The following is a 23,092-nucleotide window of genomic DNA, read 5'->3' on the forward strand; positions in this document are numbered from 1 at the left end:
ATCTTCCACTTTTTTTTATTGATTTATTTTAAACAGTGAATAGATAGTATCGTTCTAAACCCGTAGATGCCCATAATACATTAAGTCCGAAACAGGTTTTAGAAGGGGACCGCAGTTTTGTTGAAAAGGGGTATTATAGGCCAAATATATGGAGTAAATAACGGGCTTTAAAGATTAAGGCCCAATGCCTGAGATTCGAAGAACTTGCATATCTTAACAGTCGGTAATCGGTAGTTATCTTGTCATTGTCTCCCTCCAGTCATCCCCAATCCCCCTGATGATCTTAACTTTTTAGTTACGTGATCGACGAAAGGGAAACTACACGCATTCTTACGAAACTTCAATAACAGTTTTTCCAGTCAGTTGAATTGTAGATGAATTTCTTCAAATCTATGTTATCTGGCGACACCGAGCCGGAAAATATGGATGGTTCCGTGAATTCCGAGACTGATCTTCGGCAAAATCAATCTCCAAAGCATGAAGGAAGTGAAAGAGCTGAAGAAAAGCATTTAAATTCAAATTCTTCTTCATCCGGGGAGTTTGACAGCGGCAGCGGTGGTTTATGGAGCTTTGGTGATCTGGTGAAGAATTTAACAACCAGATCGGAATCAGTACTTGAGACATACCGTCGCGATCTGAAGGAATTCGGTTCAGGGTTGAGGAAAGAATCCGATTTGTTCCGTGAAGTCGCGAGTCGAGCAGTGAAGGAGCTACCGTCTTCGATCGAGGTCGGCACATCGGCGATCGATGGAGTGTTGAAGTCGACTGCGGATATCATCTCACAAGGTAAAGACGCTCTTCTTGAACCTTCCGATGTTGATGATTCTGATGTCTCGGAAGCAGGACAGAATTACAGTGATCGTAGTGGTTTAAATTCGAAAGTGTACAGTCGTTTCGATTCTCAACTTAATGCGATTCAAAGTGATGCTCGAACTTATTGCAAAGATCCTGAGGATTTAGATGATTATAATAAGTGGAAACTAGGGTTTGTGTTGAGCGACAGGGAAAGCGAGATTGAGAAACTGATGGGAGATAATGGATCTGTAGAAGCAATTTACAGGAAAGTTGTTCCGAATGAGGTTGATGATGGAAGCTTTTGGTGTAGGTATTTCTATAGAGTTCAAAAGCTTAAACAGCAGGAGGACGTGAGAGCTAATCTGGTAAGGAGATCTCTAACAGTCGATGATGAAGAAGATTTGAGTTGGGATGTTGATGAAGAAGAAGAGGAAGAAGCTGTATTGCCTGAAATTGAAAAGAAACAGAGTTCTAATAATGAATCTATAACTGTGAGTTCTAATGTTGCTGAATCAGTGCAAAATCCAGATGAAGATGGTGTTGATGAATCTAAAAATAAAAGTTCTGATGTTGTCAATGAGGATGAGGAGAAGAAGACCATTGTTGCTGATGTTAGCAAAAACAGTGAGGAGCCAAAACAGAGTGGTGAACATGTGTCTGATGTGAAAGTTAGTCAAAATCTTAATGCTGGTAAATATGACGATGTAACTGAGGAAGATCTCGAGTGGGATGAGATTGGGGATGTTGGAGACAACGATGAAAAGGAAATCTTGCAAGGCAACACCCCTAAGAAAGCTGATGTGTTTAAGCAGTTGAATAGTAATAGTGGTGAAAACGATGAGGACTTGAATTGGGATATAGAAGACGATGATGAACCACCTGTGAAAGCCGGTAATAGTAAGTAGTTTTTCGTTGCACCTAAGGTGTTTTGCATTGCGATTTGTGTGTTGTGGGTTACTAACATCAGATCTGTTTGTTATTGTATTTACGCTTTTTGTCTTGTTGTCGTTTTAAAAAGCATTCTGTTTCTATGCCATGTGTCATAGTTTTGATCCTAAAATCTTCACTTTTAAAGACTAATAATAATTCACAATTTTTAAATTACACTTTTACTAGTAAAACACTCTGGTGACATGGAAAGGAAAGTCTAATCACCACGGCCTTGTTGTAGACCAAGTGAAGCTGACCTGACTGACTGCATAAGCTAAATACTGGAAGTGGAGGTGGAATCTGGTGTGTGTGGTTGAGATGGGGCTGGCAGTGCGAGAACACTAGTTACACGGCCTCTTTGGACACGAGGAGGTAGATGTCTTGTTGGTTTTTGTGATCCGATGTTCCATGGTAAGAAAACCCCGGTGCCACTTCCACCACCATGAGGCCACCTTCTTAGGCTTAGAACCATTGGATTAACTGGGGCTAACATCACTAGTTGTGGTGCACTAAGGACATCCCATTTGGACTTGGAGTCGTAGCAGCCGTTAACGTTACCATTAGGTTGCCACATGGTGATGGAACTTGTTGCTGATCTGACGTTCTTTTCGTAGTATGAGTCTTCTGTCCGAACTTTGAAAAATGTGAGGCTGATTCTTTTAGTTGGAGATTGACACATGACATGTCGTGCCATGTCAGCACTGTTTCCCCTCATCAGTAAGAGCGACCTATGGAGTTGAATACAGAGGATTACAATGTTTTATTAGTGGTAATAATTAATAAAAGAAGTAAAAACAGTATGTGGGTTATTACCCTTGGTTGAGAGAAAGCATAAGTGGTCCTTTATAGTTTCCATCCTTATCACAAACAAGAGTTCTCCCAAAAGCCATTGTTGATTCGGATAGAACAAGGGTAGAGATCGGTTGATCAAGATGAGGTGGCTTCAAGAACGGCTGCGAAAACTCTCCCTATAGGAAAAACAAACTGGCTTTTACACAGTGAACTATATGTAATTACATATCACACATGTATATGTAAGATCTTTGATAGAAAGATTAGATCATATATAATACCTCGTCAAAAAAGTTTATGATGCAGCTGTTTGGTCGTCTGTTTTCGGGAATCAGATGGTACTTAATCAGGTGATCAATCACACCTTCAAGAGGATCTGGAATTGGCTCGATATGACCTGTACGCATACATGTATGTTACTAAACAGATTTAGGATTTGAATTTTGACATGCATGTTTTATCCAATTTTTAGCTAAACTTTTTTTGAAGCAATTACTTACTATCCTGGGATTTACTTGTAGCTTCGGCTTTTATCTGTCCAAATATGGGAGCTCCAAATTGAATAAGCTCTCTCTTGATGGCCTGTGACTGCTGGTTGTAAATGATAAACGTCTCACCTAATGAGACATTTATTAATATCAGAACTTGGGTTGGCAAAAGGAATGAACTAGTTTAGCTATAAAAGAATCTATAAAGCACAGGATCCCCTCACCCGAGAGTTGTCCATTTTTTCCAGCAACTCGGAGTTTATTCACATACTCATTTAACCGAGTTAACTCTGTATGGGTAAGTATGTTCTCATACAGCTTCAAACCTCTTACAACATTGACCTGTCAACCAACACAAGTCCGAAATTATTATGTGCATATATAGCAAATTGAAGTAATTAACAGGTATATATCAATTCTGTTGAATATAATTAAGATAATTAAAAAAAAAAAAAAAAAAAAGAACTCGCCATATGTCCTTTTACAGACTCCTTGCTTACGAACCCTTTTGTCATCTTGATCTGAGCTCTCCAGACCTCCCAATCTTCTTGGTTTGAGCATATCTTTATGTTTTCTACTTCTACCAATGCCTCCTGCGCATCTTCAGATCCTGTACATAGTCCAAAGTTATATATAAGGAATTAGATTTAGTATATATGCACAATAAAAGATTAACAGCCAGACATAGCTTCTTCTTCTTCTTTTTTTTTTTTTTAAGGAATTCATATATGATTAATCCAACTTAAATATTGAAATTAAATTTTGTTAGACATTTTTCTTAAGTGAAATTAATAGATGTAATTTACATATAGCAGCACTTCCATTTCGATCAAAATGGATAAAAATTAATATGGGTTAGATACTGTTACACTTTTTACCTGTATTAAAACCTTTTGGATGCATACACAGCATAGCACTGAGCACTAGCACTAGCACCCTCCCCACTAACAAAGGTAAAAAAGCAACGAGTAATGCACTACTATACAGTTACACTAGGATTCCTTCATCCACTACAAGAATACGATAGAGGTTGGATGGAATTTCCAAGAATACTATTACCTACTCCTAAAAATCTAGTTTTTTTTTATCCTATTGATTAATCGATCGAAAAAAAGAGCGCGCGCGCGCGCGCACACATATATATATATATATATATATATATATATATATATATATATATATATATATATATATATATATATATATATATATATATATATATATATATAGGTGAGGTTCAATAGAGAACCATAATTAACCAAGGAACCAATCTTTTTCTCAACTTTTAGAAAAAAACTAAAAATACAGAAATTCATAACTTTTTATCAATTTTCCAATGATATCAAATTCGATTTTTTTTACGTCAAATGCACAATGTGAATCCGAAAAATATTTTTCACATTCACAATGTTAATATATGAATTTAGATATTTTTAGATTTTTTTCGATAAAGAATAAGCTCTAGAAATTGAAAAAAAAGATTTGATTCCTTGAAGAACCAATAATTATGGTTCTTTATTAAACTTTTTCATATATATATATATATATATATATATGAAAAAGTTCAATAGAGAACCATAATTATTGGTTCTTCAAGAAACCAAACCTTTTTTTTCAATTATATATATATATATATATATATATATATATATATATATATATATATATATATATATATAACATTTAGATTTAACTTTCCCTTGAAGCACGTCTAATGCACTAAAATTATCATCATTTAAAACCATTCATATCAATGTAATTCAAAGTGGTCCTTATGTTGTATAATTTTATATGAATAAATATAAGTAATTAATTATATACTTATATATATAATAAAATTGACATGGCCTTGCAAAAAGAGTTGCAGTTGCAGGTAATGAAAGAGCATTGATGACTTGGCTGAAGTCATTTTGCATGAAGAATTGAATTAAAAGGCATTTGGTACTTTTGGGGTGGATGCTCTAAACTTCAAAAATCACCAAAAATAAACTTTAGAAATCCGTTTATTAAAAGCATCGTAACTGTGGACAGTTAATATTGAGGGAGTTGACTTTACCAATAGTAGTAGGATCATAATCCAACCACAAAATTTCAAAGGCTCCGCCCAACAAACAATTCACAGGTGGTGACTGGTGACATCCGTTATTACGGATCTCCTCCTGCAGCTCACACCAAACCATGTGCCACCAAATTATATTCCATTTTAATACATACACTCATCTTATCATAAAAAAATTCTTTTTTTTTCCTTTTCAAAAAGGTGTAATTATGAATTTATGATGATAAGAAGAATAGTTTACCAACTCATCATTTAATTAAAAAACTATTATAAATTCTTATAATACTTCTGATTGTTATAAACTTCAGTTTTGTTTTAGGACAATGTCTCTAAATACTTGGAAATTTCAAACTTTTGAAAAACGTTCAAACCTTGAGTTTTAATTTTGTTATGTTATTGAGAAAGGTTAATGTCATAAAACAACAAACCAACTAATTTTATTTTTACAAAAGTCCATTAATTTAAAAAGGCAATATTATAAAGTAAGTAATCAAATCGTTTTAGTCACAAAATATCATTAAAACAAAATGTAAAGTTTCATAATTTTAATAATAATAATAATAATAATGATGATGTTTTGTTGAAAAAAAATTGTTCAATTATTTATGGATACATTAATATGCTTAGAACTTTTTAACCAGAAAATTGGAAATAAAGCCGGCCTAGCCGATATGAGCAGGCAGGCAGCTATACCAATATCTAAACGCACTTTTTAAGTTTTTATTGAAATCGAACCTCGACAATCTCGCTTCAAAAAAAAGTCATTGGGAAGATGTCAAGTGTCAACAGATCTGAATTTTAGCTTTTACTGATTCTCGATATGTACAATGCAAATGCATGAGAGAAAAGAGACCAGATGATTCTGTTTATATATAGGAACTCACTCAATTCCAATTAATGGACACGAAGAAACCGTTCCTTTAAACATCCAGATCCCAATATTGAAAAACTAAAATTATTATGCAGAACATTGAAATTTGACGTCAACGTAATAGAACATGTAAAAAATAATGAGAAACGGAGAAAGAAATCTGGAAAAAATGGCAAGAGTTAAATGCAATTTGATAGAAAACAATATGTACTATGTAGTATGAGAGATCAGATGAGACAGATAATTTGTTGTCATGACTATACCAACAATAACAAGTATAATCGTTGTTACCTGTATCGGTTATTTTTATCTCATTTGTAGGTGAATTAAGTCTGGTAAAATCATCGTCAACAGCCTCAACACCTTGATTTCTATTTATATCGTTGAGATCCTCTTTTGGAATTTCATGATGCTGCACTTTCAGCGGCGAAGAAACATCGACTTCTTCTTCAATCTTCTGAACCCCTTTCGATTTCGTTTCGGCCACTTTCTGGAGCTCGAGAGTTACGTCAGCGATGGAAAAATACTTTTGCATCTGAAGAATAGGGATCCAATTAATCCGGCGGCGGTGTATAGCAGCGAATACTGACTCGTACTCGCACCTTCCGCCTTCTAACCGAGACAGATGGCCACACAACGCGTCAATAATTGCATTCGCCGCCGCGAACTCGCCTCGGAACCAGGAGATAATCGCGTCCTTGGCGAACGTCTCTGTTGGATGTACCGCCGGGGCTAGATCGGAAGCTGTAGAAACGCCGGCTGCCGGTGCCATGCTAGTCTCTTCTAACTAAAAAAATAGCTAAACGAAAACCTGTTTCCCGTTCGGGCCACTCGAAACAATGGCTTACGATGTTCAGTCAGTTATCGGGATTTCCCGTCGGCTGATAATTCGGAGTTTGAGAGAGAGAGAGAGAGAGAGAGAGAGAGAGAGAGAGAGAGAGAGAGTATGCATGTGCTTATTATAGAGTGATTGAAGACAGAAATGAAAAAAGGGGACTATATATAATATTGAAAGCGAGGGTTAGGTTTCTGAGGAGCGTATACTGTCATGTCCGTACGTGTGTCTTCACATATTGAGTTGTCAACTTTTCATTGGTTATTTTTGCTGAGGTGTTAATATATACAATATCAAAAGTTCGCAACAGTAAGTTGTTCACTAAAAAAATCATATTGGATGTATGATATTGTTTCTTTTCAATGGTTTAATTTGTTGTTTGCGAAAGAATATATAGATATTCAAAGGTACTCATCTAAGACTGCAAGGAGGGGCCTCGACAAGCCTACATGGCTTCCTCACCACCGGTCCATACTCACAAGCTGAGTTATTGCACCAAGCTTGTCTCGCTAAGCGCTTAGATGGGTGGGAGCGGGCAACGTGCACACCCAGTGGCGGAACTAATAATTTTAATATGGAAGCATAAACATTATCAATATATTATATATAGTTATTCGATATCGGACATTAAAAAACATGTTATACTTTATTTAGTTATGGATACAATAAAATGAAACATTTTTATAAATAATTTTTTTATATGTATAAAACAATATGCACACCTGTTTTTCCGACGTGGCATGCTAAACATGGCATTATAACGCTGGCTACACCATTTCGGGGTGGTGTTTTTAGGCGTTCGGGTAAACGACTGAAATTGGCTTGGGGAACGGTCACATTTTTGACCGTTTGCAAACAGTCACAAAAAATTTTAAAAAAAATCCCTATTTATATCTAATATAATTACACAATATTTATCGCAATTTTACCTACAAAACTCAACAATATCTTTCAAAATTTCACATTTCTTTCAATTTCATTTTCTTTTCTAATATTCTATTTAATTAAAAAATGAATCTTTTTGATCCATTCCATCTATACAATCATGATATCAACGAGGATGATATGTTCGTGGGTATTATGTACTGATATGCTACAAACATGCTACTGTCAGAGCCAACTCCACTACTGACCAAACGTGCAGTGTTGAACATAAATCGTGAAGAAGGGTATAGACATCTAGTACACAATTATTTTGCAGATAATTGTGTCTACCAACCTAGCGATTTTAAAATAAGGTTTTATTTGCGAAAAAATATGTTTCAACGAATAATCAATGCAATGGAAAGCAGATACCGTAATTACACTTTTTTACAAATTATATATATATATATATATATATATATATATATATATTAAAGTTGTGCACCAAGATGAATAGTGAACTGACGAAGTTTTGACATAAAATGGTCCTTTCATTTTAGGTTTATTTGCAGTTTCGGCTTCATGGGCATTTTATGGAATTATATACATTCTTCTGGACACGTGTTTATCATCGTAGCATATCAGAGGCTTCTCGGTTCTTCTCAACCCCCATATCTCTCTTTTCTAATATTTGTTTCTTTTTGTTGCTTTCTGGATGGTTCCGGTCCACTACCCTAGATGGCGTCGTTGAACAGCGAAGCACCGCCCACCATCTCTAATACCGGTTCTGATTTTAGGACCAATCGGTAGAGTCAGTGGACAACCCTATAGCGGCGGCAACCACTGTTGGTTAGAATTCATCTTTGAACAAATACACCTCTTCGTTTCGGGGAAGCACTAGGGCTTGGTTCATCTTTCCCTGCAACAATCTTCGATTCTCCTACAAAGCGTGTTTCAGAATCGACGTCCCCCACAAGCCCTAAAGGTAACCCACCGATCCATTTTGCTCCTTTGACTACTATGTTGTTCAATTGCATGTCGATTTTTCTTCTTTTGTATCTTCTATTTCAGATGCCTACTCAATTCCCAACTTAGACGAGAAATGGTTTGCACCCTGGCGATGTCGGCTTGGAGGTATGTTTTCTATAATATGCTTTGTCTCTTCAGCTCCTTCAACCTGAACTAAAGAGAGGACCTAATCCGTATTTTAGTTCCACTTCATTCAACAAACGAAAATATCAGAATGTGGATGATGGTCATTCTGCTTCTACTTTTGCATCGATTAAGTCATTCTTTATTGCATCCAAGAGTAACACAGACTTAAGTGGGGATGATTCTAATCATCTGTTTCAGTTTACCCACGTATGCATTTACAGGGTACCATCAAATTTTTTTCTCTGACTTCTCGCGTTGCTTACACATTTAGGGTTTGTGGTGCTTAGATTTTGTTGGTAATTATGTCTATTTTCTTATAGGTTGTTCTACCAGCTTCCATCATCAGTAAATCTGGAAAAGGTGCTGTTGGGAGAAAGATGAAGACATAGATACGTAAAGTTTGTAAGCTTTTTGTTTGAAAGGATAATGTATGAGTTATATAAAGCAACAAATAGTCGTTTAAAGAGCATAGCACCAAAAGAAATAAAGGTACTAATGTATCTGCTTAATTTCACGGATCCAGAAGAATGATTTTTAGCTTTATCAACTGCATTTTCTCCTGGTAAAGATGATGAGGCTAAGGATCCCAATGTAATATACACGTAAATTGGCTCAGCATTTTATTTGTTTATTTATTAACTGTGAAATCGAATTTTCAATGCATATCAGTGTTTTTAATAAGGTTTTTTTTACTGCTGTAGAATTGTATACCTCGAGAAGTGAAAATTGTATTTAGCGATTGTGGTCCGTAGGCAAAAGGATGAGCTACTATTTGTCTGTGGACAAAATTCCTGTAAATGTAATTTTAACTATTATCCACACAACAATTTACACAAATAGTTTTTGTAGTTTTTTTTTTTAAATTTTAACTATTAGTCTTTTCTTTACAGATCAAAGTGTCAATATACAATTGGGATATGATTCTTAATTCATGTTGGAACTGAAAGGTATATTGTTTAGTATAACAACCCTTAAGTGGTTCTGAATCTTTGATGTACCTTCTATACAGCTTCAAAGTTGCCTCAAGTAAGTTTCTTTTTGTCTTAGCATCAGGACATGAGTTTTTTTTCACTGTTTTATGATGTTATCTTATGTTATAATGGTTTAATGTTATTGCAGGAGAACTTATGAAAGTAGAATATCCCTGTTGGGGCAGAGGTATGTACACGTGTTATTGTCATTTGGTAAATGACAGGTATACTTACTTTTTTGACCATAATACCCTTGTACTTTCGAATAAACAATAAAACTTCGGTAAGTTATGGCTAATAACCTTAAATTTCTCATGCAGACATCATCAACTTGATATGCATTGCAACCCTAACAAAAAAAAATCCAAACTTTTATATGAAATTCATGTCTGATTGTAATCTTAAATCCATACATACTTTGGATTGTGATGGTGGGTAGGTAGTGTTATGTTATTTAGTTAAAGTGAATGTTGGAAATTAATGTTGTTGTTGTTGATTTGTTGTTTGTGCTGCAGGGGTCCACCAATACTCCAGGTGGACGACAAATGACAGGTTGTACTGTTTCACACATTTACCAATTTATGCCATAATATTCCACTTTTTTCCGCTTTTCATAACATTACACTTTCAAATATTCACTAATTATGCATTATAGTATGCGAATTACATCCATTTATAGTATCAAATGCATTGGATTTCTTTTTTGAAGTTTTTTGCTTATGTGTTGTTATTTGAAAATTTGGTAATCGTTTGCCACATCATTATCATTTGGACTTCCACATAAGCAAAAAGCAAAAAAAAAAATGAAATGGTATCTTGTTTGGTAACCAGTTCTACGGGTTAAAATTGCAGGCTTACTGTAAGGATATAATCAAAAGCGGACACAATAACACTTTTAAAATAAGTTGGTAATCAAATATTTTGATCTAACTATGATGCTATAATTAGGTAAAACGTTTATTGCCATGGATTTAGAAAAAAAAATCAATTATTTACGACTTGGAAATAACCCATTAAGTATAAAACTACAAGTTTGAAAATTATCTAGATTTGTGGATCACAAATCTTATATTTAAGATGGCAACGTTACTTTCATTCAGATAACATTACAATTTAACCAATTAGGTTATAGTTTTTCTGTTGTTAGAAAAAACCCGTCTCGGGGCGAATAAGTTGCTTATTTTGTGATTTGTATTGGTTGTGATATGATTTGTAGTGATGATAATGAGGGCAACAATATATAATAACTATAGGGTGTTACGTTGATTAAAAAATTGGGCAACGGGTTCGCCATTTGGTACATTTTTTCAGATTTAGATGGTATATATGCTAAATAGCAATGTTTATTTAAATTTTTTTACCAAAAACCAACATACATTGTATATTGGTTGAACAATTCCGCACCCGCATAGCAGGGTGTCTCAGCTAGTTAAATATATATTCTTTAGATTAGTAAATAATTGTTTTTTAGATAACACAAGTACATCCGCTTTTACAAATTAAATATATGTTTAAGTATGAATATTTCCAAATGAGGTATGGTGCAAGAGTTAAACGAGGTTTTATAGGGTTGAAAAAATATGTTGCTGCAATCAAGCTTATGGCTTTGGGGGAGTCACCCGATTCTATTGATGATTATATGATAATGTCAGAGAGAATTGCACGAGAAAGTTTGTATAATTTGGATATAGATGTTATCGAAACCTTCGGTGACAAATACTTGCACAAACCTTAATTGAATGACATGCAACAACTATATGTGGCACATGAAAAACGACATGGTTTTCCAGGTATGCTTGGAAACATTGATTGCACAAAGTGGATATAGAGAAATTGTCTTGTGGTGTGGAAAGGTCAATACACAAGTGGTTATCTTGTATCGCTTTGGTTAGTATTAAGGGTTGTTGTGTCACAAGACTTATGGATTTGGCATGCTTCTTTCGGAGTTGCGGGTTCTAACAACGATGTAAACGTTCTTGATCAATCACCAATATTTTAGGACCTTTTGACAGGAAAGACATCGATGCTCATTTCATAGTAAATGGCCATGAGTATAAGTTCGGGTATTACCTCACGGATGGAATATATCCACCATATTCCATGTTTGTCAAGGCGTTTCGACACCCGATAGAACCAAGAGACAATTTTTTTCAAGAGAAAACAATGAGCACGTAAGGACGTGGAACATGCTTTCGGAGTTCTAAAAACAAAATGACACATAGTTGAACATGCGGCACGACCATATGAGTTGGACACTCTACGAGATATTATGTATGCATGTATCATAATGCATAACATTGTGATTAAAGATAAATGACGAAACATTGCAGAGTATTCGCTTACGAAACCTAGACACATTTAATTTCAACCAAGGACAACAAAATACTTACATAGAGTTGTTGACATTCAAGACCAAGGAAAACACAAAAACTTCGAGAAGACTTGACAGATCATATCTAAGATGGTACTGAAGATGAATAATTTAGGTCAAAAAATGTAATTTTTCTCATCTTCTTTTTGGTTTTCAGGTTTTTAAATGTTTTTTTTAATTTTGGATTTATTAAATTTTATTTTCACTTTTTAAATGTTATTTTTATTTATGATGTAATTTATATGATAATTATAAATATTATAACATAAATAAAAAACGAATTGGAAATATATAAATTAAAAACATCAAAATAATAATAATAATAATAATAATAATAATAATAATAATAATAATAATAATAATAATAATAATAATGGGTGTTATCATATGTTATTTGGTGTTGTCCATTTCCACATTGGGTGTTATAACACCCATGTATGACTAGGATGATGATGTGACACATTTTAAGTGTGGTAACATACAATAACATGTTGCCAAACCCAATAGCCTTAGCAAGATAAAAGAGAAAAGGGAGAGGAATACAAGTGGTCCCCATTTGATCATTTTACGATTTCAGCTTTAAATGTTTGTAACTTCAACTCAACAATTTGTACTACGTTAAAGTTTGTTTTATTTAAATATTTAAATAAACATTTATTTGATTTAGGACAAAAAAATTGTTTTACCTTCTAAAAACACCACTACTCATTAGCATTATGTTATGCTTCCGTGACAGACAATACATGATGTGGCATTCTAAAACATACACCGTCACTCTTTCTAGTCTGATAAAGGTTGAGGATGGTTACCAAGACATATTTTCATTTTTCTGAGTATTAATGTTAAATTTTATTAGTTAACTATAAAGAATCGAGATGTGATCTATATATTGAAGGGTTTTGAGATTTATTTTTAGGTAATTGTCTAATTTTTACAATGTGATTGTCGGATTCCTTCAAATGGTTGGCCAAACATTATGAGCTCAATTCAATTATCTTTCCATAAAACAATCGTTATGATGACGATTCGAATTATTGGTGCCCCATCTACCCTTATTGTCTGTAACACCCCAAGATTTTCAAACTTTTTAAAACCTTTTCAAATCTATAGTTAGAAAATCATTTCGGGTGTTAACCCACATTTAACAAAACCGGTCGCATAAACAGATTTATATTTAAAACATGGGTATTACCATTAAGCATCAATACAACCATAACAAGCAAATATGAATTACATCAATACAATAAATAAGCAACTTAACAAATTCCACTCCATTCTCTATCTCATAACTTCTACTTCCATCTATCATTTTTCTCATTAAATATAACATGCTATACATAGCATTAAAAAGAGATATGTAAAACAAAAATATCTCGTGAGATAAGTGGGTTTGAGACATAAAACATTTTAAATCATTTACATGAAAAGTCATTTCATTCATGACATAACATAGTTTTAGACCATAAAACATTTTCAACGAAACTCTTTTCATACATACCATAAAACATTTCAATCATTTATATGAAAAATCATTTCATTATCTTATCATTTCATTAGCTTCTTTTCCAATTCCATTTCCGTCTTTCCATTAAGGGCTAATTCTGGTATTAAACCGTTGCCATTTTTATACTTAGGGTTTACGTCTTCTAAAGGAACAACTCCCAAGTCTAGACCAAGATAGATAGAAAAAATCAATCCACCAATCCATCATTTCCATTAGGACATCTACTACGCGACGGGGAGGTAGTACCCCAGTAGATTCCTCTAGTTCCTTTTATAAGGTATCATGGCCCAGATATCTTTCATTATTTATTTACTTTCTTTCCTTTTTTACTTTCTTCTTAGCTTTCACTTCCACATTAACAATACTCACATCATCATTTATAGTAGCATAGGTTATTAGGAAGATATACTTTGAAAAGACACATTTCACATATCAAACATTCATTCTTCCAAAATATTCTTTGTTTTCAAAACATTCTTACTTTCAAAGCATCCTTTCAAAACATTCATTTCAAAACATTTAACACTTTCATTTCAAAACATTTCATTTATTAAAGCATTTTATTTCATTATCATAAAATCATATTGCCATGTACCCCAAAGTGGGAATATTCCAACACGTACTCACCCCAATCACAAGAAGGCTAGTTAATCCTCTTCTAGTTCCTTTCCTTAGAGCAACACTCTAAATCACCACCTATAACATAAGTCATTAAAAATAACCAAAAAACCCCTTATAAACTTTTAACATTTAGATATTCTTTATATGCTTATTTACTTCCTATTAGCTTATAAATAAAGTTTGAGGGCAATCGGTGTTCGTTTACTAGGTTTTCCATGAAAACAATACACTTAACAGACCATTTGACACACCTAGTGTCAAAAGTGTAGGTCATCATTTTGTGCCGAATTTTGCTAAAAGCTTTATAACTTGTTCCCTAGACCTCCAATGGCCACCAAACTTTACAAAATGGTTATTAAGGACTAAATTAAGGTTATTAACTTCTAAAATACTCAATTAACATATATCCTCATGAAGACTTAATCATTAATACCTTTATCAAAATGTAAAGTTCATAATGCTTACAAACACTCAAGTGAAAGAGTTAAGAGCTCAAGTTGACTAAGAACACTCTTTACCTAATATGACACATTACCAATTCATTTAATACATCATTAGGTGTTTTCAAGTACATAAAACCACAACCAATATCATTGTAGGTACCTAATGTAACTATGGAATCCTCAATTCCATTCGATGTTCCTAAATTACCCTTGGGTCAAAACAATCACTAGAGATATAACTTCACTAACATTCATGTTGGATTAGGTGTCTAAGCCCACAACTATAATTGGTATGTACTTGACCCGAGAGTAGCATGGTCCATTTGGGTTGCATTTCACCAGAACAATCTGATAGGATAGATATTTGAGAAAGATGTTACTTGTGATTTATTAATATATTATAAGTATAATATATTAATTATGAAATCATATTATTTAATTAGTATTGATCAAGAATTAATTTAGTGATTAAAAGAAACTAATTTAATTTACAGGGACTGATTATGTAAATTAGTGATACATATGGTTTGGGCTATTGATCCATGATGGGCTAAGTTTATGTAAGTGTACATGAAAAGTTGGCCCACATGAGTTATGTATCATAAGCCAAGTGTATGGATTAGGGTTTACACATGACTCTTGGAATCCTACACTATATATATGTCTCCCTTTAGCCTAAAATCGGATACACTAGTGTTCTTGGAGTTCATATAGTTGATTTTAGTGTCTAGAATCTCTCTATCAAGTCCTCCAATTGTTGGTGGTGTTTTGTGAAGCATTTGAGGCAAAAAACTTGAGGTGCTAAGTTCTTAAAGGCCAAAGACAACAAGCTACAACAAGAGGTAAACTATCTAACTAGTTTTATGATTCAATTACCAAATTTTGTATGCTAGTTTAGGCTTCATGCTTTGGAAAACAATATTGCATGTATAACTAGAGAAAACTTAGATCCAAAGCATTAGGGTTGTATGTGCAGCTTAAGGTTGTTATAGTGCTCAAAACCCATCAATTCCTTCATGTTAATGTTCCAATAACGTGTCTAGAGTGTCAATTCATGTTCATGAATGTCATTTAATTCTTAGATGTCAATCATTATAGAATTCCCAAAATACCCTTATGACTAATAACTCTATTTATCAATATAGTAATCAATAAAAACCTTATGTTTTGATTTCAAATCATTCCAATAGTATCCATTGATAATTATGAACTCCTTTTACCCATCAATCTCTCAACTACAAAGTATTTCATTGGTTTCATCATATTGTCCCCAAATCAATTTCAATCCTAACTTATACATGATTCCATCATCATGGATGTGTTTGAGCATTCCAATTGGATTCATTGTCATCCAAACATCATCTAGGTCATAGAATATAGTCTAATGTCCTCATAAATTGCATTATCCCTAAATTAGATTTCTAGGCTTCATGGAGCTTTTTACCAAAATCATCAAATCCATCAATAAGATGACTGGATTGAGATTATAACCACGGAAACCACTAAAAGGAGGTTAGAAACCAAAACCCTAATCACTTAATCACATAAAAATCATCATTGGGGTTTAACTTACTTATCAAACTCGAATTCAAGGTGAAAAGGAGAAGAAATTATTCCTTCAGCCACTTGATTTCTTCACAACTTGCACCAAATGAGCCAAGAAGGCTTCAAATCGACCCTAAGGTTTTTATTGAGCCTGAATCTCCGTCTAACATCCTCTCTTCTCCTTCCATAATTCTTATTTGTCTGAAATGGAGAGGATGCATTCTAATTTTCGGATTTATCATGTTTAGTCCTTTAAGCTTCCTTGTTTTGGCTAAAAGCCACCAAACTTCAATATTTATGATTTTAACTTAAGTTTTAGCATAATAAGTCCCTCATCGTCCATTTTATAACTTTTGTAGTCTCTTTCATTAATTTAGCCAACCCTTTGGTCAACATACTTTGCCAATTTGACACATCCCCCCCCCCCCCCTTTAACTTTTAAAATGCGATTATTTTCACTTTTAACTTTAAAAACATCATATCAAATAATGATATGTTTATTCTGTGACATCCCCAAAATCTCGGCCAGAAAAGACCGATTTTCATTTATGCTTTTAAAATAAATTCAGAGTAAATCCTTTTGATTTGAAAGAGTTGCGGAATTTGTTCCCAAAAACAAAACATGATAAAACAATGTTTACCAAAGCATTTCATAAAAGAAATGTATTTTTCATTATATAATCAAAACTCGGGGTGTCATGTTCCGATATAGACCAACAAACATAAACGATAACATTACAAGTCATTCAACAAATATATACATATACAGACTTGTAAACAAAACAACTTGATGGTTCGTCCATCTTACGCTCTTGCGCCACTTCCTGTAATACAAATAAAACTGAGTGGGTCAGGCTTGGGAGCCTGGTGAGCATATAGGGTTTTCAACCCACAATAAATAATTAAATTAATTATTTTCAAACAACAATAACCCAGTTACCCATTCCCGTTATTCTCACTTTACGTCCCTAAAATAACTAACACAAGGGACCTAATCTAAGAATATTTTCATCAGGGTGACAACACATGCTGCGGGGGTTCCTCAACAATATAAGTCAAATAAGGCAACCATGAGGGGGATGGAATACAACGAATGAACACCCAAGTTCATTAACACCTACAGGTTATGAGTCTGCTAGCGTTCCACTAGACTGTCTAGAAAAGTTCGTGGTCGTCATCTAAATTCCGCTAGATGACTGGATCAAAACAACAACGAGGCCTCTCATCTGTTTATTACACACCAACTATCTACCCATGTTCTACCCAACATATTAGTAGATAAAAACATACATTTTTATACATATTTTCAAAACCTGTATAGCATGCTTGATCAATACATTTTCCATATAACAGATGAGGCACACACACATAACACATATTTCATATAGAAATAATCATATCTGTAAGATAGAAGAAAGTGAATACACATTCACACACATAACAACAAAATATACACATAACACGTATCTCGTATAAAATACTTTATAGTTATACGTTAGGAGAAAGTAACAACGCATCCACACGTATAAACGACAATAAACTTAATACACTCAAACCATACTTGTATTATTATTGCGTTTATGAAAGGTAGTATACACTCACTTGATCAGAAGATGATCGAACAGCACTACGACTTGCAAAAGTAGAAATCCTCAGCAAATCTGGAAGATCTCTACAAAAATCGAACTTCTCGCGGGCAGAGCTTCGGCTTGGAAACCGCACTTCTCGGGATCTTCGGGATCTCGGGACTTGCTTCGGGACTCGGGAATATTACCGGGGCTTCGGGATGGCTTCGGGGGTTTACGTGCAGAGCTTCAGCACAAAAACGAGAGGAAATTAGCAAATAAACCCGGAACCCTCGCATCCTATTTATAAGAGGCTGGAGCCTCGGAGTACGCGGGGCGTACAGGGCTCCGAAGTCGTCACTGCATGCGTCATCCGAAGTGTCGACACTTCTTGCCGTACGCGGGGCGTACTCGAGTACGCTGGGCGTACTCCGGATGAGTCTGGTGACTCGTCTTCGGATAAGGCCGGTATTTAATAATTAAATTTAATTATTAATTATTTATTAAACTTCGAAAACTCATATCTCCTTCATACGAACTCCGTTTTCGACGTTCTTTATATCCACGCGAAGGTGAGACTACGCTCTACAACTTTCTTTTAGACTCCGTCGGCTAACTTTGACTTTATTTTTATTATTTATTTTTAATAGGCCGGGACAGAAAATTCATTATAAATTCATAACTTCTTCGTTTGACGTCCGTTCTCGCCTAACTTTTTATCGCTTTGATACTAACAAAGAGATCTTCGATTCTCGTTTAGATCACTAAGGCTAAATATCGCTCTAACGTAAATTTCACTTTTTACGTTAATCAGCGTTGTCGGTTCTGTCGCGAAACTTCGACAGGTCATAATTTCATCGTTATAACTCGGATTTCGGCATTCTTTATATCTTCGGAAAGCTTGTTTCAACTACTACAACATTATCTAAAGATATCGAGTTTATTTTACACTTAAATTTCGACGCTTATTTTTATTCTTAATTAATCAAACCACATAATTAAGCAATTAAGCACAAAACACATAATACTCAAATAATACAATCTTATTATTTCAAAACGGGTTACAAAGGTTAACCTAGACCATTACATTGCTAAAAATGGCAAGCCCAAAAACACAGGCGTTACAATTCTCTCCACCTTAGAATGATTCTGTCCCCGGAATCACACATCAACAAACAAATGCGGATAGCAACTCAACATGTCACTCTCCGTCTCCCGGGTGAGATTTGGCCCATTCGTGTGTTTCCATCGGACAAGCACTAACTCGACCATCTTGCGTCGCAACTTCTTAGTCTTTCGGTCAACAATTGCCTCTGGTTCTTCAATCAACCTTTTGTTCTCATCGATTCTCAACTCCGAAAGTGGAATCATGTCGGGAACTTCCCCCGTGGACTTTCGTAAATAACACACATGAAAAGTGTTATGAATTCCATTCAGTTCTTCTGGTAGTTAGAGCTTGTAAGCTTGGTTCCCAATCCTCTGAAGAACTTTAAACGGTCCAATAAACCTTGGACTCAACTTTCCCCTTTTACCAAATCTTATAAGTCCCTTCCACGGCGAGACTTTAAGCAAAACCGAATCCCCAACTTCAAAAGTCATTGGTCTTCGCTTTTTGTCAGCATAACTCTTTTGACGATCTTGAGATGCTAACATTCTTTCCCTAATTATTTTCAACTTTTCAGCAGTTTGATGAACCATCTCCGGTCCCATAAACTGCTTTTCCCCAGCCTCAAGCCAACAAGACGGCGTACGACACTTTTGTCCATACAAAGCTTGGTAAGGTGCCATCTTAATGCTCGAGTGAAAACTATTGTTATAGGAAAATTCTACCAAAGGTAAATGTTCATCCCAGTTACCTAGGAATTCCAAGGTACATGCTCTCAGCATATCTTCAAGTGTTTGTATCGTTCTTTCACTCTGACCATCGGTCTGCGGATGGTAACCTGTACTTAAGCATAACTTGGTACCCATTTCCTCTTGTAGACATTTCCAAAACCTTGAGGTGAAACGGCTATCACGATCCGATACAATCGTTAGCGAAACATCGTGAAGTCTCACAATTTCCTTCACATAAGAATTCACAAGCTTTTCCATAGACCATTTCTCCCTGGCTGCTATGAAATGCGCACTCTTAGTGAATCGATCAACAACCACCCAAATCATGTCGTGACCATTCTTTGTTCTGGGCAGTTTAGTGACAAAATCCATAGCAATGGCTTCCCACTTACCCATAGGCACATGAAATGGTTCTAAAATCCCATACGGTTTCTGATGTTGTGTCTTGACTCTCGCACAAGTGTATGTATTGTTGATTCGTTATTTTTTACTATTTGACAATGAAACATAGTGTATGTATTGTTGATTCGTTATTTTTTACTATTTGACAATGAAACATTCCAAAAATATGGTCCAACAATTTTATTTTAAAATCATTATTAAAACCTTAAATCATCCATAATCATAAATAAAATCGTGAATCATGTATCATAAAGTATCATAATATCTGTCACATATCAAACTATTAGAGTAAAAGTCCCAAGCTAAAGACTATGGTGTGTGCCATGCGATCATCCTTAGCCCTTCCCTTTTCTAGTAGAAGTACCTGAAACCAAAACTGAAAACCGTAAGCAGGAAGCTTAGTGAGATCCCCTAAACTAGCACATACCATACACATATAACATGCAACTAAGAGATAAGGACTCGCCCACACTCGTGGAGATACAATCCCCGCCCACACTTCGCTAACTAGAAGATACGGGGCTGCCCACACTCCACTGACTATGAGATACGGGCCCCACCCACACTGGCTACTATGAGATACGGACCCCGCCCACACTCGGCTACTATGAGATACGGGCCGTGCCCATACTCAATTGTTATGAGATACGGGCTCTGCCCATACTCAACTACTAAACAAACATACAGGTATCACACAGACAAAATGTATAACTAATTCTATTAGTCATGCATATATCCATAATCCAACTAAACTGTGAGATACGGGCCCCGCCCATACTCGGCTACTAACATATCATACTACGGGCCGACCTTGGTGGCTTAGACTTGTTCCTACTGAAGGGAAACTTACCTCGTATGACTGACTGCTGAAAACCTGAGTGAGGAATCTCTATCTGCTGCTCCGGCGACTCTCCAACTATAAATTCCATAATAACACTTAATCAAAAACTAATAACTCTTCATAGGGTAAAAGGACTGTTTTACCCCTAGTCAAAGTCAACACTCTGGGTTAACCAACTCGCTGAGTCAACCTTTCGATGCGCCGAGTTCGTCATGTCCTTTTACATACTCATCGAGTTCTACTAAATGAATCGGGACAACACGACATGACTCGTTGAGTTCCCTTATGGACTCGATGAGTCCTTCTGTCTGTTTGGTCAACTTAATGGATTAATCCCCTGTCTTCTAGATCCAAGGTTCTTAGTTCGTTTTCCTACTGGAAAGGCCTTTCTAAGGGTAAAGTTTCCAAGTTTACCTATCCATAACTCTTCTAAAAGGGTTTAGACAAAACCCTAATTCCTATAAGACATGGATCTTGTCCAAAAGGCCATAGAGTCTCAAATCCATGCATACAAACCTAGATCTAGGGTCTTACCATCTGTTGGACCCATAAAGTTCTGAGGTTTCCTTCCATGCATAGTCTTTTAGGGCTAAAAAGACCATAAACTTGCTCATATGCTTTCATGGGGCTTCCATGGTCATAAAGTTTGCACCTTTATGCCATGGAACCCTCCTTAAGTCCTAGATCTGAGATATGAGCCACTTGGGACGTCCCAACTCCAAGGACCAAGGTTCTTGAACCAAAAACTTTCATAAACTTGAAACAAATAGATCTAAGAGAAGAATGATCAAGTTGGAAACTTGATTACCAGAAAATGTAGCAAACAGAGTGTAGTTCCTGAATCTACTCCTTCCCTATTGAGTCTTCTATCTTCTACTTCTTCCACAAGCTTCAAAAGGCACAAAATAACACTCAAAATGGAAAGAAATAGCTCAAGATCACTTATGGAGGATTAGGGTTTCGAAGTTAGAGTTTTGGAGGTGATGGAGGCTGGAATAGAGGCAAGATATGATGCTTATATAGGGTGCAAAACCTAAAGATTAGGGTTTCATCCAGCCTGTTCTACTCATCGAGTCAGCGCTGCGAATCGTTGAATAGATCACTAAAACCCTCGCATACAAACTGCCTTCTAATCAACGAGTCAGGGCTACCATCTCGTCGAGTCCTTCTTTCAAAATAAATAGATAAATACTTAATTAAATGCGTACCAGGAAACCGGACGTTACAGACAACCATCATGTTAATGCAATATTTTTGTTCCTTGGTATGTAGGTGCTTTGTTGGTTCGTTATTTTGTAATTAAAAAGTATCTTACATTAAATCATAAACGATTGCTTTAATACATAATATATTTCTAGAATGAAAACTGATATATAACATTAATTAAACAACCAAATAAGTCATATAATAATACATAATCGAAAAGACACACTCTCCCCATCACTAGGACAACAAAAAGTAAAAAAAAAAAAGGAAAGTTACTCAACCTCTATCTAACTATTATATAAATTTAAAAAATCATAAGCCACCAATATAATCAGAGACCTCTAATATCTTATCTAAAACACTTAGACCGCCTAAAATACATATTGGCATTTCTTCCGAGTTGCGAATATATTTATGTACATGGACACATAAGAGAGTGTGTGTTTTGGGTTATTACTTCACATCCATCTAGAAGTCATTCTTCCTCCTTTTGTAATATAATTAAGTTGCTTGTTTGTCTTTTCAAAATCACTAAATAAATAAAACTTCCCTCACTAGAGTACTTTTAAAAAAATTTATAAAATCATTTGATTTTTATACTAAAATGATTTTAGTCCCAATTGTTGGAAATAATATCCAAGGTCATTAAAGGTTTGGTAATATTTCTAATAATAGTATTGTCCTTTTGCGTTGACCTCATGACCCAAATAACAATAAGAATGTAACATCCCAAATTTCGAGTACAAAAATTTTGTTTTTAATTAAGTAATTTATAAAATCGTTTACTAAAAACATTGTCAGTATCATATCAATCCATAAAACATCATGAACATGTCTCAAATTCAAAACATCGAACAACAATAAAACCAGAGTACAATCCCATGAATCACATAGTGCAAAAATATGATGTGCAGCTACCGCACCTACTTTTTCCCCTTCACTGAAGAGGTACCTGAAACAAAACTGAAAACTGTAAGCACGAAGCTTAGTGAGTTCTC

At 34.9% G+C, this 23,092-nt stretch overlaps 2 protein-coding genes across 3 annotated transcripts; one reads left to right on the top strand and one right to left on the bottom strand.

Annotated features, from left to right (window-relative positions):
• The first annotated feature begins 218 nt into the window (after nt 1–218).
• Nucleotides 219–3,019, top strand: LOC145018534 (uncharacterized). 2 transcript variants are annotated; one of them, XM_078976410.1, is made up of 2 exons: nt 219–1,692; nt 1,912–3,019. In XM_078976410.1, the coding sequence occupies exons 1-2, from the start codon at nt 375–377 to the stop codon at nt 1,944–1,946; spliced, it is 1,353 nt and encodes a 450-aa protein (XP_078832536.1). In that variant the 5' UTR covers nt 219–374; the 3' UTR covers nt 1,947–3,019. The 2 variants fall into 2 exon arrangements, with proteins under 2 accessions (XP_078832536.1, XP_078832537.1); XM_078976411.1 differs by having other exon boundaries at nt 220–1,692; nt 1,967–3,019.
• Nucleotides 1,842–6,910, bottom strand: LOC145018533 (RNA demethylase ALKBH10B-like). The gene is made up of 7 exons (XM_078976409.1): nt 6,227–6,910; nt 3,476–3,615; nt 3,230–3,347; nt 3,018–3,134; nt 2,799–2,914; nt 2,539–2,693; nt 1,842–2,453 (listed from the first exon to the last, which is right to left on the bottom strand). The coding sequence occupies exons 1-7, from the start codon at nt 6,705–6,707 to the stop codon at nt 2,000–2,002; spliced, it is 1,581 nt and encodes a 526-aa protein (XP_078832535.1). The 5' UTR covers nt 6,708–6,910; the 3' UTR covers nt 1,842–1,999.
• Between the last annotated feature and the right edge of the window lie 16,182 nt (nt 6,911–23,092).

Source organism: Lactuca saligna, chromosome 9 (assembly GCF_052625555.1).
Source record: "Lactuca saligna cultivar CGN05327 chromosome 9, ASM5262555v1, whole genome shotgun sequence".
In the NCBI taxonomy this organism is placed as follows: domain Eukaryota; kingdom Viridiplantae; phylum Streptophyta; class Magnoliopsida; order Asterales; family Asteraceae; genus Lactuca; species Lactuca saligna.

What these genes read in the sequence shown, in the direction of transcription:
- LOC145018533 (XM_078976409.1), bottom strand. Translation starts at nt 6,707, where the DNA reads ATGGCACCGGCAGCCGGCGTTTCTACAGCTTCCGATCTAGCCCCGGCG. An exon ending in AAAAAATGGACAACTCTCGG is followed by an intron (nt 3,135 to 3,229) that starts GTGAGGGGATCC and finishes ATGTCTCATTAG; the next exon opens with GTGAGACGTTTATCATTTAC. An exon ending in ATGCTTTCTCTCAACCAAGG is followed by an intron (nt 2,454 to 2,538) that starts GTAATAACCCAC and finishes TCAACTCCATAG; the next exon opens with GTCGCTCTTACTGATGAGGG.
- LOC145018534 (XM_078976410.1), top strand. Translation starts at nt 375, where the DNA reads ATGAATTTCTTCAAATCTATGTTATCTGGCGACACCGAGCCGGAAAAT. An exon ending in ACCTGTGAAAGCCGGTAATA is followed by an intron (nt 1,693 to 1,911) that starts GTAAGTAGTTTT and finishes CACTTTTACTAG; the next exon opens with TAAAACACTCTGGTGACATG.